The sequence below is a fragment of the Odontesthes bonariensis genome, chromosome 10 (genome assembly GCF_027942865.1).
Source record: "Odontesthes bonariensis isolate fOdoBon6 chromosome 10, fOdoBon6.hap1, whole genome shotgun sequence".
Classification (NCBI taxonomy): Eukaryota; Metazoa; Chordata; class Actinopteri; order Atheriniformes; family Atherinopsidae; genus Odontesthes; species Odontesthes bonariensis.
In genome coordinates this window covers 36147753-36166580 of record NC_134515.1, presented here as the reverse complement: position 1 = coordinate 36166580, position 18828 = coordinate 36147753, and the positions used below count along the sequence as shown (strand labels likewise).

The window sequence follows — 18828 nt, the reverse complement described above, 5'->3', positions numbered from 1 at the left end:
CCGTGGGTGGGGGGGCTGTTCATTGTGTTTGGAAAAAAAAATTGTATTTCTGTGACTGGAGATATTGTATTGTTTTCTTTTTCCAATAAAAATATTAAAAAAAAAAAAAAAAAGAGAGCCGTTTCAGTGGAGGGTCCACTTTTAAAACCAGATTGGTTTGGATCAAGGAGGTTGTGTTGTGAGAGGTAATCAGTGACCTGCTTAGAGACCGCCCTTTCAATGGTTTTAGACAGAAACGGGAGGAGAGAGACCGGCCGATAGTTCTCCACTTGAGTTGGAGGGAAGGTTTCTTGAGCAGCGGTGTAACCCGAGCTTGTTTGAATGTGGTAGGAAATGTGCCCGATGTCAGTGAAGCATTAATCACATGTGTGACCGCTGTAGTTACAGTAGGAGGATGGAGCGGGTTTGGTGGATAGAGGACACAGACTATCCAGACATGAGTTCAGTGTAGAGCAGAGGGACTCCATGGCATCATTAACCTCAAGAGAAAAATGTGCTGGAGGTCGGAAGAGCAGAGGCAACAACGGAGGAGAAGCGGGTGGGCGGAAGGAAACCATAGGGGTGGAAGCAGAGGCTCTTCTCGGGAGACTCACTCTGAATTGAATGAAATAGTGGTCAAAAAGTACAGAGGTGTGACAGACAGGGCCTCTGTGGCACAGGTTCCTGTGAAAATGAGATCTAGCTCAAACGAGTGCATTAGTGACAGAAAATCTGAAGAGTTAGAACTGTCAAGGTGGATATTCATGTCACCAAGGACCATTATGGGACAGTCATGCTCAGGGATGGAAGAGAGCAAGGTATCTAGTTCATCTCAAAAGTCACCGAGTTGTCCTGGTGGGCGATATATGACAATCATGTAGATTTTGACCGGTGCAGTTACCAAAATGGCATGGTATTCAAAGGTGGTGTATTTAGCTTTGGGTAGCAGTTGGCTATATTTCCATTAGTTGGAAATTAGCAGGCCCATTCCACCTCTCCAAAATGTACGAGAGGTGTGAGAGAATGTGCGGTTGGTCCAAAGTGCAGCCGGGGTGGCATTGTTTTCGGGCTTAATCCAGGTCTCAGTGAGAGCCAGGATGTCAAGTGACAGGTGGTTGGCAGAAGCCGTAATGAAGTCTGCTTTGTTCACTGACGATTGGCAATTCCACAACCCCACAGACAAGGTAGTGTCACAGAGTAAAGTGTGTTTTTTAGAGCGGAGGTTGCGGTGCCGTTTGGTTGTGTGAAACCTACTCTGCGAGCCGGAGACAGGAATGGGATTGAGGCACATTTTAAAAGCAGATGGATAAGGCAAGTAGGGCAAGTTTGCCTTGTTCAGTGGGCTTGCTCGGTGGACACACGCAGGTAGACATGCATGTCTTTACCCAAGAATGTCTTCACGCGAGAATGGCTGACGCTTCAGGCTTAACCCCTTATTTTATGCTGGACACGGCCGTTCACGTGTTAGCTAATTGAACTTGGCTGAGACCGCCCACCGAGAGTTAACCAAAAAGTGGTTTCAGAGAGGGGAGTGACGGTTCACAGCTCCGATTACTCTGATTGATTTCTGATGGCCCAACCGAGGCTACTAGACAACAGGTTTTATCCACGGATGGGTTTCGGTCACTTGCTGAACAGCACATATTGGTTTTAGCAAAGAAGCTTAGAAAAACTTACACTAGCAGACACACAAGGCTCTATCCGTGCAGATCGTAGACTGGACTGGAAATGCAACTTTGAGGCTATCTACAAAAGAGGACATAGCTGACTGAAATTCTTGAGGAAGTTAAGATCGTTCATTGTCTGCACCAATATGTTGCAAATCTTCCAAAAGTCTGTGTCTGTGGCGGAGACTGTAATCTGCTTTGCAGCCATCTGTTTGGGCAGCATCAGAGAAAGAGACCCAAAGAGACTGAACCAACTGATAAAGAAGTCTGGCTATGTGTCGGAGACTGGTTTGGAGTCCCTGGAGCTGATTGTTAAAAGAACAAGAACACTGCACAAGTTGGTGAACATAAAGAACCAAACTGACCATCTTCTTCATAACATCGTGTTGAAATGTAATCAGTTTGTGACTTCTTTAGCTCTGCTGCAATAAAGAAAGATACAGTAGGTCCTTACTGTCAGCTGCAATCGCTGTTTATAATGAAGCTTATAATGACTGCTTACAATAAAATGTGTAAAAAATAACAAAAAAAAAAGACTGCAATCGTATAATTCCCCTTTGCAATAAAGTATTTTTTTCAATTCTCAATTCCTTTCATAAGATAAGAATAAGTTGATATAAGATAAGATTCTATCATGTCATTCCATATTCTTCACAGGAATTGGCACCAATCTCCAATTTAGCAGCATTATCACATGATAAATTAGCAGCATCAACAACAAAGACAGATTGAGTTAATCCTATGTTGTAGGACCCCTACCACAGCTTCATGAACAGCGCTTAAAGGGGAACTGCGGTATTTTCAACATTAAGCCTCATTTATGAGTCGTCTGCAATGTTTTAGAACCCCCCTCACCTTTTTTTGTTAATTTTACTGCTGTCTCCGGTATTTGCCTAATTTTGATTCTTCTCAACCTGCTTCAGAATGGCAAGCATGGTGCATGTCCTACAAGGTCCGTAAAATAGTTTTATACTGTTTTTGTTATTATATGAGGAGGGGCTGGAGACTGAACCACCAAGCTTCTGACTGATTTCTAACCATTGGAAAAATATGATGAGATTTAAGTTTTGCCTCCCTTCACAGTGTTATTCAGCCACTAACTACGTCTCTGGTTGATTTGTATAATGGTCATAACTTCCAGACATACATTGGTTGTTTGATACTAGCCATGGCTAGATTCTTTAAATAGTTTTATACTGTTTTTGTTATTATATGAGGAGGGGCTGGAGACTGAACCACCAAGCTTCTGACTGATTTTTAACCACTTCGGAGCCATGCCTGCCCCAATAAAAGAGCTACATTATATTGTAAAATCTACCTATAATCCACAAAACACACAAAAAGAAAAACCTGCTAAATATTCATATTCCTCTACTCAAACTACCCACTGTGTTAAATTCTTACTCACCTCATTATTTTGTATGTCTCTCCATATTTTCCTGGGCCGTCTTTGTTTTAATCTCCTTCAGCACCTCACTTCCATCTCTGTCAGTGTTATGTATAATAATACTCAACTCTGTTTCAACATTGAAATGTGCTTAAAGGATAACTGCGGTATTTTCAACATTAAGCCTCTTTTCTGAGTCGTCTGCAATGTTTTAGAACCCCCCTCACCGCTTTTTTGATGTTTACTGCTGTCTCCGGTATTTGCCTAATTTTGATTCTTCTCAACCTGCTTCAGAATGGCAAGTCATGCGCATGTCCAATAAGGTCCGTAAAAGCACAATAAACATCAAAATCATCAACTCACCGGAGTGGTTACTGGTGTGCACTGGTAATCCATATCAAATTTCGTTGCGAAAAGTTGCTTCTGTCGTGTTTTATTTGACATTTTGTAAATCCCATTGAGTTGTATTGAAGACTGGATGTTCGTTGATATTACTCTGCCACCGAACCGAAAGAGGAGATGTTTGTAGTTCTCTCGCACCGGAAATGCAAACCAGGATAATACACCTAGCAGCATATCAGGCGGGAGGGTGGTAGAAAAGTGAAATGAGATTGCTGTGTACCCCGCCTCTCGCCCATTGACCGCTGGGATAGGCTCCAGCCCCCCCGCGACCCGACCGACGGATTCAGCGGTATAGAAAATGGATGGATGAGATTGCAAAAGATCGTTCAAGATAAGACTTGAACCAGAATTATCTGGCCTGAACAGCAAGAGGTTCCCATCACACAACAGCCCATTTCATGTAATCTTTGTCCTGATCAAGAGTGGCAACTGTCCACATGATGCTGTGAGCGCCAGCGTCATCACAGTGCAACAGGAGTGAAACTTCATTCTTTTTGAGCTGGGAGCTGTATAGCAGTAGAGAACTGAGAAAGGAAAATTCAGCTATTGTTCCATTTTTTTTTGCCTTTATTGTGAAATTGTGACTGTACATATTTTTCTGTGGAACAATATTTGTATTTGTCAAAAGATCGAGCAATCCATTGTTTTGGTATTTCAATCAGATTAATTTGCTTACTCTTCAAACAACTTTAGCAGATATTTCAGTGCGTGTGAGAAAATGAACAAACAAATACATCTTAGAAAAGAGGGACTTGATGATTGATGCAGGTCATCATTAAAATACCAAACTGATTTTTCTCTTGCCTCCCTCTCCAGCCTCCTCCCTACCTCTATGATCATACTGCCCCCTCTATCTAACCCCTATCTAATCTCCTCCAGCTCTCCAGAGTCTTTGATCTCTATTGTGACATACACTGCAATCTCACCATGCACCATTGAAGTAGGGAAGCAAATAAGTTTTATCATCTGATCAAGCAAATGGACCATATGCATGGAGACAAAATCTATAAAGAAAAGAAGCAAAAAGGCCAAGATAGATAAACAGGATCCAAGAAAAGATTTTTTAAAAAGTAGAAAGTATGTAATCAAGATAGCTAGTTGTCTGAGTACAAATCATTCTTAATGCTAAAACTTCTATGTAAAGCCACTTTCCTTCATTAGTGTATTACTAATCATCTCTCAGACTGAGGACATCGCAAATGGACAAGTCCTGTATGTCTATTGATATAATTAATGTTTCTGGTTATGAAATGCAAACTAATATTTTTTATATTTAACTTTATAACTGCTGTTGTTTCCTATTGGGGGCTTTTTATTTTGCATTTGATCAGAGGTCCGTTTCACGTAGCAGGTTTAGTGAAAACTCTGAGTAGGTTAACCCTGAAATGAGGGAAACCCTGAGTTTTCCGTTTCACAAAGGGAGGTAACTCAACCCCGAGAAAGAGGGGTAACTCTAGCCTGTTTCACAAAGAGAGGTAACTGAACCTCTCGGTCAGTTACCGTAGTAACAGACTCTCTGAACCTAACCTGGTCGGGACCAGGTTTTATTCAAGAAACCTCGAGTTTCTTTCTGTCTCCGCCCTCTTTCAGCCACACACGCCATTTGATTTCCTCATTCATTCAGTCAGCAGAGCGAGTTCTTCTACTTCTAGAAGTCATTAGGGACAGTAGGAGGCGACTTTTTTCACGAACATGTCCTTTTGACAACGATCCCGTGGATGAAGGTGCAGCATTATTGCGCAGAGAAATAAATATTCGTCGGGAGATGGTTATCAGACCGCGCATAGATTTTTGCATTTACAGACAATTATCTTTTTGAGCGGCACCATCAGAATGTGTTGGGACAAAAGACATAAAAGACAAATAAATATTTGTATGAATAGGCTTAAAAAAGACATATATAGGCCTATTATATTTTATAAAGGCACTCGTGTCTTGGGGGTGGACTCCCTCAGCCACTGCCCTCCCGTTAGAGGTGGTGGTGCTGGGCAGCACCCGTTTTACGGGCATCTGCCTTCTTTCTGTTGGCTCAGTAGAAGTCTGTGTTAGTTTAAATAGGCTTAATTATTTAACAGAACATGATATACTCTAAATTGTCCTTAGGAGTGAGTGTGAGTGTGTATGGTTGTTTGTCTCGTTTGTCTCTGTGTGGCCCTGTGATGGACTGGCGGCCTGTCCAGGGTGTACCCCGCCTCTTGCCCATTGACCGCTGGGATAGGCTCCAGCCCCCCCGCAACCCGACTGACGGATTCAGCGGTGTATAGATAATGGATGGATGGATGGTATAGATGAGAAGACATAGTTTATGTGTGTGAAAACAGCATTATGTTGGGAATAAAATAACTGCACAGTCAAATAGCCACTTAATATTTATTTTACAGTGTAAAACATGATCAAAATGAGGTACCTCCATGCCGAGGTCTCACCTGTTTGAACAATGTTTTTATATTTCATCTTAAACTGCTGCAAAGTGCGCTTCTCCCCTGCGGGATTGCACCTAAATGAAATAAATGAATGGGCTACCATTCAAGCAGTTTCCCTGTAATATTATTGTGATTGCAAAGGACTACATTTAAACTTACACTTTTGCTGCTGCAGCGGTGTTGCACTTATTTCTAAAAACGTATTGAAACTCACCGTATGAGCGCATTAAGATTTCCAATTCGAGGTTGGTGAAAAACGTAGCCCCTCCTCTTCCCCGTTGCCAAGGTGACTCGTCGAATCGGGGCTCCATTGATGCTGGCTTTTTAAAGTTGTGGTTGCACACGCTAAACTCAAGGTGAACTTACTCAGAGTTGATTAACCTCACTCAAATCAGCGTTTCTGGAACCGAAAACTCAGAGTTTTCTATCTCAGAGTAGATCAACTCAGAGGTCAGGAATAGACTCAGAGTTGGTTGAACCTGCTACGTGAAACGGACCCCAGGACTAAAGAATAAATGTTTATATTTCCTTTCCCTTGTCATTTCAGTTGGAAAAAAAGGAACTACCCATAGTAGCAGCTTTACTTTTTACCAATAAAAACTACAGAGACAAACAACAGCAAACTGTCTTGTTTTGTCATTTCATCACCACAGCTGGAATTATCCTCATGCAGCACATCTTATATAGCACAGCTTAGGGATACCACACACACACACACACTATTTTATACTGCAAGTCTGTAGCCGTTTCCTCTAACATTCATCTGCCAAGTCTTTGTTTCCAGTAAACATGGTAAACATGTTATCTGACCCATTGAAGGCGGCATTCTCACAAAAACACACACATCCTTTCTTTGGTCAATACTTCCCTCTAGTGACAGATCAGTATCATCACATACACTGTCAGAGACACGCTTATTATCTCTTCATCTATTACTCCTCCAGACAAGAGCACAAGACATGTTTACTCATTTAGGCATGAAGACACAACCCCACTCAGTTGAGACTGTGAAGATTATAAGATAAAAAGATACAAAACTCCATTTAAAGCTGCAGTCTGCAGGATTTGTTGTTGTCATACGTAAAGTCCTAATTTTTGGCATTTTAAGAGTTTACATGATCTATCAGAACGCTTGAAGTTGAAAACGGTGACCTCCGTAGTCGCAAAATGCAAGAAATGCTTATTTTTAACCGAAAAATAAAAAGTTATTCAACTTCCTGTCCCGCCCCATCAAAACACATGAGAACTCGTGCACGTCTACGTGCACGCCAGATGCGCGTACACGACTCCTCATTCATCAACTCACCTGTCATTTGCGATCATGGAAGACACAGTAAGTAGACTAGCCCGTAAAAGTTCAATAGTCTAGATAAATAAGCGTGGGGACGAGCCTACCTTGTATCGCGCGTGCACAATCGGTGATTGACAGGCAGCAGAGCCCAGCTTGTAACCTGATTGGTTACCTTTTACCGGTCCGGTCTGCAATTTTGTAAACAAACCTGCTGGCTTTGGAGGGACCTAGCGGGACATTTAGGGGACCTAGAGAACTCTTTTTTTTTGTATTGGGGTATTTAATGTACTACTTTCAGAATCCCCGGACAGTTCCAGGCATTATGCTTGAAAAAGAGTTGCAGACTGCAGCTTTAAGTCATTTTAATCTCAATGGTTTGTGTTACGGCAGGTGGCCTGTTGTGTGTGTGTGTTTGTCTTTTGTTTTCCCCCGCTTCATCATGCAGTCCCCCTGAGTCGCCAGCAGGCTCCACTGTGGGACGCTGGATGCAGCCCTTCCTGTCTCCTTGCTGGGCGCCGCCCACAGACTTCGTGACTGGCTGGGCAATTGAGTGCTCCACCTATCCCTGAGAAGGACCGCCATATTTAAACCCTCACTTCCTTCTGCTCGCTGCAGCTCTTCCTATGTAGTGAACAGTTTGCCCTCTTGCTGTTGGTTTGACTCTGATCTAAGCTTTGTAGCTTGTTGTGGCACTCTGATTTAAGCTGTGTTGCTTTTTGCTAGGCTTGTTAGCCTTTGGGGATCCTGATTTTGTGTCGCACTTAGATTTTCTCAGTATTAGTTTGTTTTGTGTTCCAGAGCCATTCGGCCTCGCTTTAAGTTGAGTCCCAGTTTTGTTTTGTATGGAGTTTGTTTGTTCTCATTAGTTTTGGTTATTGTTTCTCATGTGCCAATGGAGGTCATTATATTTGTTTTCTGCCCAATTTTAAATCCAACAAAATAAACCCCTTTTCTTTATCACCATCAAAACTGTCTGGGATTATTAATGTCACGTCTCTCACCCGCTGGCCGCGCCGGGATGTAACATTAAATGGGGGCTCGTCCGAGATATTTAATCAAACTTGATACAAGCCACTGGAGGTTTGTCTCAATCAACTTTGCTTATATCTTTAAGTTAGAAACACATTTGAAGTATTTGCTGAATAAAAGTTCAGTGTCTCTTAAAGGATAGCTGCGGTATTTTCAACATTAAAGCGGAACTCCGGGGCATTTGAAGCGTGTTTCCATTGCTAGAGGTTGTCAAATACTGCCAGTAGGACACAGAGAGATGCGTATCTGCGCTCCCTGTGTGAAGATCGCTCTGTCCGCACACCCTGTCATGCGAGGCTAATACGTGGTGGCTAAGGGGCAAGCGCTAACCCTTCCACGTAAAACAACAACTTGCACACTGCAGAAACGTCACACCACTTTATAACCCATCCGACAATAAAGTCACAAGCCTTACCATCAAAACCATATGCATGGTTCTCACATTACTGGCATGGGGACGTTACAAAACAACTTTATAAACAGCAATTCACTCACCGGCTGGTTGTAGGCTCGCGCATGTGAAAGCCCAAAAGAGTCGATGGAGGATAATCCCATATGCCCAGTAATATTGTTGTAATGTTTTAAATACTTGAACGTAGTTTTTCTAGAGAAGATAATTGTTTTGTATATGGGATTATCCTCCATCGACTCTTTTGGGCTTTCACATGCGCGAGCCTACAACCAGCCGGTGAGTTACATGCTGTTTATAAAGTTGTTTTGTAACGTCCCCATGCCAGTAATGTGAGAACCATGCATATGGTTTTGATGGTAAGGCTTGTGACTTTATTGTCGGATGGGTTATAAAGTGGTGTGACGTTTCTGCAGTGTGCAAGTTGTTGTTTTACGTGGAAGGGTTAGCGCTTGCCCCTAGCCACCACGTATTAGCCTCGCATGACATGCTGTGCGGACAGAGCGATCTTCACACAGGGAGCACAGATCTGGACCTCTCTGTGTCCTACTAGCAGTATTTGACAACCTCTAGCAATGGAAACACGCTTCAAATGCCCCGGAGTTCCCCTTTAAGCCTCTTTTCTGAGTCGTCTGCAATGTTTTAGAACCCCCCTCACCACTTTTTTGATGTTTACTGCTGTCTCCGGTATTTGCCTAATTTTGATTCTTCTCAACCTGCTTCAGAATGGCAAGTCATGCGTTGACATTTGACATTTTGTACTGGATGTTCGTTGATATTACTCCGCCACCGCTAAGAAAATAGTGCGAGCATGAACGAGCTGCCAAATAAAACATGACAGAAGCAACTTTTCGCAACGAAATTTGATATGGATTACCAGTGCACACCAGTAACCACTCCGGTGAGTTGATTTATTTTGATGTTTATTGTGCTTTTACGGACCTTATTGGACATGCGCATGACTTGCCATTCTGAAGCAGGTTGAGAAGAATCAAAATTAGGCAAATACCGGAGACAGCAGTAAACATCAAAAAAGCGGTGAGGGGGGTTCTAAAACATTGCAGACGACTCAGAAAAGAGGCTTATTGTTGAAAATACCGCAATTCCCCTTTAAGCACATTTCAATGTTGAAACAGAGTTGAGTATTATTATACATAACACTGACAGAGATGGAAGTGAGGTGCTGACGGAGATTAAAACAAAGACGGCCCAGGAAAATATGGAGAGACATACAAAATAATGAGGTGAGTAAGAATTTAACACAGGGGCTAGTTTGAGTAGAGGAATATGAATATTTAGCAGGTTTTTCTTTTTGTGTGTTTTATGGATTATAGGTAGATTTTACAATATAATGTAGCTCTTTTATTGGGGCAGGCATGGCTCCGAAGTGGTTAAAAATCAGTCAGAAGCTTGGTGGTTCAGTCTCCAGCCCCTCCTCATATAATAACAAAAACAGTATAAAACTATTTAAAGAATCTAGCCATGGCTAGTATCAAACAACCAATGTATGTCTGGAAGTTATGACCATTATACAAATCAACCAGAGACGTAGTTAGTGGCTGAATAACACTGTGAAGGGAGGCAAAACTTAAATCTCATCATATTTTTCCAAGAAATAAAGAGACAAATGAGACCCATAATGTTGTACTGCTGCTGAACTGTATGAGATTGGATTTTGTATACAAAATGATTTGCTGTGTTGCACTTAAAGGGATAGTTCGCCTCTTTTGACATGAAGCTGAAATAGCGCCAAGCGATTGTGAGGTCTGACTTTTTCCATCGAGAACGATTTTATGATGCAAATGTATTACTCTGTTGAATGCATATTGTTTTGAGAAGCAAAACGCTTTATTTTTTAAACCCCAGCCAACTAGCCGGACTACCTTCATCAACACCAAAACGAGGCTGGAACTCTGCTCACAGGACGCAGCAGGGGGTAAGAAAATGTTCATAAATTATGTTACTAATATGGGATGTCATACAGCTTCATGTCAAAAGAGGCGAACTATCCCTTTAAACTACTAATCTGTTTTTAATGTATGTAGGAAAAATTGTTCTTGAAATATACTTAACTAGCTAAAGTGTTATATGTTTTAATAACAGTTTTACTGCTTTTTATAAAGGATTGCAATTTTATTGCCTTCAGTTTATTTTATTCCAATTGTATTTGTCATGTTATGCTATTTACCAAATATTGAATACACTTAAAGTGATAGTTCGGAGTAGATTCACCCTAGGGTCATTTGAACCGTGACATCCAGCCAAGTAGCCCACCCGAAGTTTTTTCGATATTGGCTGAACATCAGCTGAGTTACTGAGTTATCCCGAATAGCTTAGTACAAGCGCTAATGGATCCTGGTCCGTATCTCCAAAATTACCACACTAAAATCACATGCCATGACACCAAACTTCTACAGTAGTACAAATATGGTCTGTACTCACAAAACGATGCATTTGGAAGTTTGAAAATAGTCCAGGAGTTTATTATTATCAACACAAGCCTGATAGCTTCTCTGCAGCTAAAGCTGCGTCGATGTCACTTCCTTGATCTGGGAGCTTCAAAGTAAGATGAGGGTTGATCTACTACTGTAGACAACAAAGCAAGGCTGCTCAATTTCTCCATTGATAAAATAATTTCACAACTCTACAACATAAAAATTCATAAAAAAACATGTAGAATATAGCATATACTTTGTTGTCTACAGTAGTAGATCAACCCTCATCTTACTTTGAAGCTCCCAGATCAAGGAAGTGACGTCGTAGCAGCTTTAGCAGCAGAAAAGCTATCAGGCTTGTGTTGATAATAATAAACTCCTGGACTATTTTCAAACTTCCAAATGCATCGTTTGGTGAGTACAGACCATATTTGTACTACTGTAGAAGTTTGGTGTCATGGCATGTGATTTTAGTGTGGTCATTTTGGAGATACTGCCAGGTTCCGTTAGCGCTTGTACTGAGCTATTCATGATAACTCAGTAACTCAGCTGATGTTCAGCCAAGATCGAAAAAACTGCGGGTGGGCTACTTGGCTGGATGTCACGGTTCAAATGACCCCAGGCTGAATCTACTCCGGAGTATCACTTTAAGTATATTGTTGCTTCACTGCAAGAAGGTTTTTGGTTGTTTTTTCATGTGCCTTTGCTCTGATTAAACCTAGTCTCAAATGAATTGTTTATTGTTACTATCCATATGTTTCTGTATGACTGTGCATGGATGGTTACCTGTCACTCTTTGTTAGACCTGCAATGGACCATTAACTTACCCAGGGCGTAGCTCGACCTTCTCCAGCTCCAGCTCCATACCTGACGTAACCTTTGTATGCATATTTGATTCAAGGGGCCGAAAAATCAAAACATTAACTGTCCCTGACAAACACTGTGTACACACTGCAAAACATCTTAGACTAGAATGTTTGCAACTAACAAATTTAATTCCTACAGCAAAATGTTTCAAAAAGCTATCATCCCAAACCCCATGTGTGCTCTATTTGGATGCACCCCTGAAATCCGTGGCCTTAAAGGCAAAGCAGGGGTAATCATAGCATTTACTTCCCTGATTGCAAGACGGCTCATTCTTCTCTCCTGGAAGAAAGCCACTCCTCCCACCTTTCCAAAATGGATAAAAGATATAATGCACTTTCTTACACTTGAGAAAATCAGATATACCCTTAAAGGCTCCTTGCAAAAATTTGAGAGGATTTGGACCCTCTTTCTAGAATATTACAAAAGCTTACAAACTCCATTAAATGAGGATTAAGACACCAATACAGAAGTGAGAACAGAATCCCCCCCCTTTCCCTCTTCAAACTATTATTATTATTATTTACTTTATTTTATTTATTTACTTATTCATTTATTTTATCTTTTAATTAATCTTACTTTATTCTATTTTACCCTTATTATCATTATTATTACTACTATTGCTATTACACATTTATTTATTTTATTTACCCTTTTTAAATATATACTGTATATGTATGTTTCTTTAGATATCTGAATGTACTTATATATTACTTATTTTATTTAATTATTGTTATTGCTGTCTGTGTCTGTTCGATAATTCATTGTGAAAAATCAATAAAAATTGTTGAAACTAGAATGTTGGGATCTGATCCTTAGGCTCCTGTAGGTTGTCGGTGGTGCTACGGTGGATCAGTCTAGTTCAAACACGTAATCTATTCTTTAGATTTGTTTGGATGGAAAAAGAACAGAAAGATCTGCTCACCATATGACCATCAGACTATTATTCAGATTATTAATTACTGGGCACAGAGTTGCCATCAATCCATCATGACATGACTCATCCATCCCTTTTCTATACCAGCTCAATCCAATTTAGGGTTGCGGGGGGGCTGGAGCCTATCGCAGTTGTCAATGACATGACTTGGTTCACAGTAATTAGTAGTCCAACAAGAGACAAAAAAGGCCTATCAAGGAGATTTTGGTTTGTAGATATATGTTTTCTTTCTATTAAAAAATAATAGCTGATATTGTTGCCCACATTAAGTATCCATCTGCTCACTCTGACATCAACCCAAACTCTGGTCCTCATCAGAACAATAAGTCTTCATAAACGTGTAATGCATGAGATTTTAATGTACATCAGCACTGTAAAAAACTAAAGTTTCTGCACAATTCTAATGATTTCAATATATGCACATTAAGCAACTTTCTAGAATATCAAAAATACATGAAAACCTATGCGAAACTAAACTTTATGCATATGAAGTCATTGAAAGCTAATGACTGTTCCAAAAATATACAAATCATATAACATGTCTTGATTATTTTTAACAGGCCGCATTAAACAATAATTGCAAAATTAATTTCTCACTCATGTGACTCAAGTTTCAGTTATGGAGAACATTTGATTATAAATTGCACTGCTGTGACTATACATCCCCCTATAAAAACTGAACTATTTACAGTACATTATAGTGCCTATTGTTGCAGTCAGAGCCATAAAGTTGATGCCTTTCTCGAATCTGATAATCACATGCTTTCTATGTTGTCCATTCAACAGGAAGCTTTCTTCTTTATTTTTTCTTTTCAGAGCCTGTAGAGGTTGAAGGAAGTTATATAGGCACTGCATGTCATCATTTAACATTTCACAGTAAGAAATGACATTGTTTGTAGAATGTATTATCATTCATACTGTAGTCTGGTGTTAAACACAGGCTAAAAAAACATATAACATGAGTATGAGCAAAACGAGACTTGAATGGTGATCCATTTTCAACGCAAAACTTGAAATGAAATTCACCTCGTAGATAAATTCAGTTTTGACAAAAACACCTAATTTATTTTTTTGTCTATATACATACACATATATGTGCCTATATATAGATGTGTGTTCAATTAAAAACCTTTTTGCCTTTTATTCCAAATGTATTGTGCATTAATTTTTTACATTCTGATATATTGTACGGGTACAAAATTTGGTCATTTTCAGGTACAAAAAAAAAACTAAAAACATACATTATCTTTCGACACAGTGACTTTACATAGATATATGTGTAGAAATGTAACTCCCTTAAACAGAGTGTTTGCTTAAATACTGCAAATGGCTCTGACTGCACTTTCAGGTAACACTGCCTGTCGCCAACAGGGGGCGACAAAAGCTCACAAAAACAACAGCTATGAGAAGATCCGAATACATTTTACATAGCCCTCCTGTCCTGTTTCTATCAGGCTACAGTACTGGGTTGGTAGGATGCAGTTTTTAATTTCTCAAGTGATACATAAACAGCAAATACTTGAGGATAAAAGTACACAAAATATACACATTCTTCATCCGAACGGTGTCAATGTAAAAACCTTTTTAAAAGGTGGACGTGCACCAACATTTTAGGTGATCTAAATAATTTCCATTTGCTTCTTCTGTGATTTCTTTTGTTGAAAAACATCAGATTTTTGCGGCTGAGGTTCTCAGCCTTTGTCAAGTAATCCAATCAGCCCATAAACAGGTCAAATCAGTGAGCACTTCATATTCAGAAACATGTATGAGCCTGTTATACAGTTCCTGTCAGAATATGGGAAAAAACTTGCTCATTTAAAATGAAGGCTGAGTTGTGCTACCCTCCAAGCTGAACTACGGTGATTTGATGGACACCATGCAAATCTTTGCTGCTGTGCTGAGCAGTGGCTTTTCCACACATTTGACCCCACCAGAGATGTCCCTCAGTCCTCTGACAGTCACACATGTGTGGTGTCCCATCTTGTCTCACAATAAGATTTTTCATTTTCACGACACCAGACAGTTGCAGTCCAAACCTTGAAGTCAATCCTGACCGCTTGAAACCTTTTTTGACAGTTCTAAATAGCTGTGGTTTTATATTGTTACATCATTTTTGTAGAGCAAGTAATAGTGCTAATTTGATGAAAACTTCCAATCTTCTTTCAACCATTACTTCTCTGACTGAGAAGTCCTTTGCTAATTTCTAATGTTCTCGAATTTGCTTCCACTTATCCATTTTGACTTCTGTCCCCATGAAGTGATGATTTACTAAACAGTTGCATCCAATCGAAATGTAACTGGACATCACAATCAACTGATCTTTTTCCTGTCTTGATACTTTGGTTTACTGTTACACAAAGAAATCATATTACAGTGTCAAATTAACAATAACCTGCAGTTTACAGTAATTTTTATTTTTTTTATCATAATCAAACATTGTGCAACACTGCCAAGAGAAGCTTTAACAAACTAAATCATCAAACCTGCATCGAATAAGTAGAGAAATCAGATTTGATGGTGGAACTGATCCCATCCCAGTTTGTTCACACATCATTTCAACAGACCTCTGCAACAGATTTCATGTTGCACGTTCAGGCTGGTCTGCATTCCAGCATCTTCTTGAAGGCTTTCCTGAAGCTGTCGTCCAGGAAAGCATAGAGGAAAGGGTTGAGGCAGGAGTTGGCGTAGCTCAGGCTGGTTATGAAGTAGGAGATCCCAATCAGCAGAGGTGTGGTCCTCAGGTCTGTTGTCAGAGCCACGATGGTGCTGAGGTGGAAAGGTGTCCAACAGAACAAGCAGACGGCCAAGACGATGAACACCATGATGGTGACTTTCTTCTTGGCTTTGTCCAGTGCTTTAGCATTGCTGTTCAGACGCATGTTCCTCAGCTTGTAGAGCATCATGGTGTATAAGATACAGATTGTTGAAACTGGAATGGCAAAACCAAGGATGAGTGTGTAGATCCGACTTGTTTTGAACCACAAACTCTCAGGGCTGGGGAAGCTCAGCACACAGGTCTTCCTACCATCGTTTGGGTTGACATAGACGCTGGCAAAAACGGTGAACGGCATGACGATGAGGATAACCAGGATCCAGACACAAAAAGAAATGATTTTGGCTGCTCGGTATGTGCGGTACGGCATGCGTTTGGATTTCACTGTGGCCAAAACAACCAGGTAGCGATCAATACTCATAACTGTCAAAAAATAGATACTGGAGAATATGTTGTAGTGGTCTATGCTGAGGATAACTTTGCACAAAACCTCGCCGAAAGGCCAGTAGTTTAGCAAGTGTTCACCTATGCTAATCGGTAACACTAAAGTGAACAAATCATCTGCAATTGCTAAATTCAGAATGAACATATTAGTGACTGTTTTCATTTTGGGTGCTTTAAGAATAACATAGATGACAGCTGTGTTGCCCGTCAGTCCCACTGCACAGATGACAGAGTAGATCACCGGTAAAATGACATAAAGGTCAGCGTAGAAGTGAAACTCAGAGGGAGGCGTGCAGTTCAAATCAGTGTTGTTCCCGGATATGATGGAGTATAGGTCTACAGAGTCATTACATAGTGGCAATGCACTGCTGGAGATAGAGACGTTCGCCATGTTTACTGAGAGATGAGAGCTGAGATAAACTAAGACAGCAGACAAGAATGCTAAGTTAAAGAAGGATTACTCTCCATCACTGGAAAGAGGAATTAAGACAAGAAGACAGCCGAGGAGGGGCGAGTCCACAGAGCAACACTCCTGCGAGATTAATTGTGCTCTTAACACTCCTTACTGTATAAAATGTCACGTAGAGTTATGTAAAGAAATCCTATATACATATAATATCCTCCAGGTGTTTTTTCCTATATTACTTGTTTTTCACTGGAATATCTCACTTTGTGATTCTGGTTAATGATCTGGGTGCAAAAATTCTGCAGCTGCAGCCACACACTCACCACACCGAGTGCTCCACTTTAGTTCTCTTTCTCGTTCTTAAAAAAAAACAAAACAGTTAATACTTTAGATCCACCAGAATACACTGAATCCTTCTCCTTTTTGAACATGTCAAAAATACATCCTATTTGGTGATGTTGCTTTTGTCCTCACACAGAGAGAATTATCTTCCTGGTCCTCTGTTTCTCCTTTTCTCCGATGCCAAAAAAACAGGGTTTTTAAAGACTCAGTACGACCACCGTTAGGCTCACGGTGGTTACTTGGAGTTTTGGGCAGCGCTGTTTTCTTCCTGCGTTTCCTGTGCGCTCTGGAGACGATGCCAGTGTTTTACGCACGAGTGGCGCGTCCCGATATCTGGACGACAGAGAGACGTGGACATACATCAGGTGCCTTGAAATATTTGAAATATCAATGGTGATCGAAATAAAATGTCTTCTGTGGACACCGAACGCAGTCTTTCCTACAGACTGTTTGTAGAGCTGTATCAGTCTTCGATGTTACGGCTTTTTTTTTCTATTTGAATAATAAATACATGCCACGTTTTCTCAAAAGGCCTATTGAACTGCTTTAGTCACGCATCAAATGAATTTGGATTATTCTCAACTTCGTGTAAAATCGAAAATATGTGGCAACGTATAATCAAAAAAAGCCAAGAAAAAAGTGTATAATCCATAAGAGAGCCCTGGCACTGAGCTACAGTCTTCTCAGGCTGTCTACTGTCATCTATCTAATTGGATCAAGATAATTAACTCACTACTTGTGTAAATAAAGTAGTCTGTTTTACCAACTTACGATTTCTTAAAGGAATTGAAGAGTTTACCCCTCTCCGGGCTCCCGGTAAGGTCCCTCTTCCTCGCTGTCACCTCCGCAGGAAACACTCCGCTCTCCGCTGCGCGCGCCTCTCTCCACACGCTCCTGGAAGGCAGCGCCTCTGGCTGACGTCACTTCGAGATCCGCGAGCCAGTCATGTGAACATACATCAGCCCGGATCGACCACTCTGCCTTCATGGTGTACTGCACAGGTCAAAACGTCATCCATTCTTCATTCCTGTCACTTAATGTTTTTTTCTAAAGAAATGAAAAGATCAACTACTTTTTCAATTATGTTTGGTCCATCATTGTATCCAACTGTTTAACACATTTGAGTGGTTACATATGTGTGTTACTGGATTCAGTTTTGAAAAAGACATAAAAATTCATTTAATTTGGGAGATTTACAACAAGCAAATGGCACCCATTTGGTGTAATGACCCTTAAATGCTCCATTTGACATTTGCTTGATGCTTTTTTCTCCCACAGATTAATCAGAATCTGATGGCTTTTAAATCTAAAATGCCATTCTTTTAGTGTACTCTGCTAAATCACATGGCCAGAGAAGTGTTTGAAGCCACCTGCTCAGAAACCCATACAGTACATTTCCATGATATAAATATAAATATGATTTTTTGCAAGCATGCAGCATTGTCAGGTATGGCGATCAGTCTCCATGTAAGAAAGCTCCAAGTGAAAAGCACTTTGTAAATCCAAATTTGTAATCCTTTGTCATGATGGCTGTTTGTGGTCTGCAGTGCTGTGAATGGGCACAGCTTTGTGAAATATTTCTTAGTCAGTTGTACAGCATCTTCATTGAATAGTGATCATGACATTTTCAGGTTTTATTTAAACCTACCTCTAAACTGGAGCTGAATGCTTCAAATGAGAAAACAATCTCCATATTTCTACACAATATTGGGTGAAAGTTGTCTTTTGTTTTATCGCACTGCAAAGAGATGACATAGATGACAACAGAAGTAATGTTTCTGGTGCCACAAAAACGTGATGGACAAATTGGGATATGCAAGTATTATTGTTCAACATATTTTTGAGTAGGGATGCACAGATATATCAACCTAAATTTAGTAATGGTTGAAAATCAAGTTGTTGACTTCTTCTTTTTTTTTTTTGGATGCAAAAAATAAAGAATGAAAGCTCTTTATTTCAGGGCTAGACCATTAAGTAGTTCAGCAGTCCTGTGTCTTTAAATTACACAACAGTGATGCAGAAAAAAAACATTTCCAATCA

The 18828-nt window shown here is 40.3% G+C and overlaps 1 protein-coding gene across 2 annotated transcripts; it reads right to left on the bottom strand.

Annotated features, from left to right (window-relative positions):
- Positions 1-13162: 13162 nt before the first annotated feature.
- On the bottom strand, positions 13163-17650 carry npbwr2b (neuropeptides B/W receptor 2b). Of its 2 annotated transcripts, none has more exons than XM_075475818.1 (2): positions 17560-17650; positions 13163-17121 (listed from the first exon to the last, which is right to left on the bottom strand). In XM_075475818.1, the coding sequence occupies exon 2, from the start codon at positions 16429-16431 to the stop codon at positions 15415-15417; it is 1017 nt and encodes a 338-aa protein (XP_075331933.1). In that variant the 5' UTR covers positions 16432-17121; positions 17560-17650; the 3' UTR covers positions 13163-15414. The 2 variants fall into 2 exon arrangements, with proteins under 2 accessions (XP_075331933.1, XP_075331934.1); XM_075475819.1 differs by having other exon boundaries at positions 17588-17650.
- Positions 17651-18828: the final 1178 nt, after the last annotated feature.

Coding starts and splice junctions, on each gene's coding strand:
- npbwr2b (XM_075475818.1), bottom strand. CDS start 16,431: ATGGCGAACGTCTCTATCTCCAGCAGTGCATTGCCACTATGTAATGAC.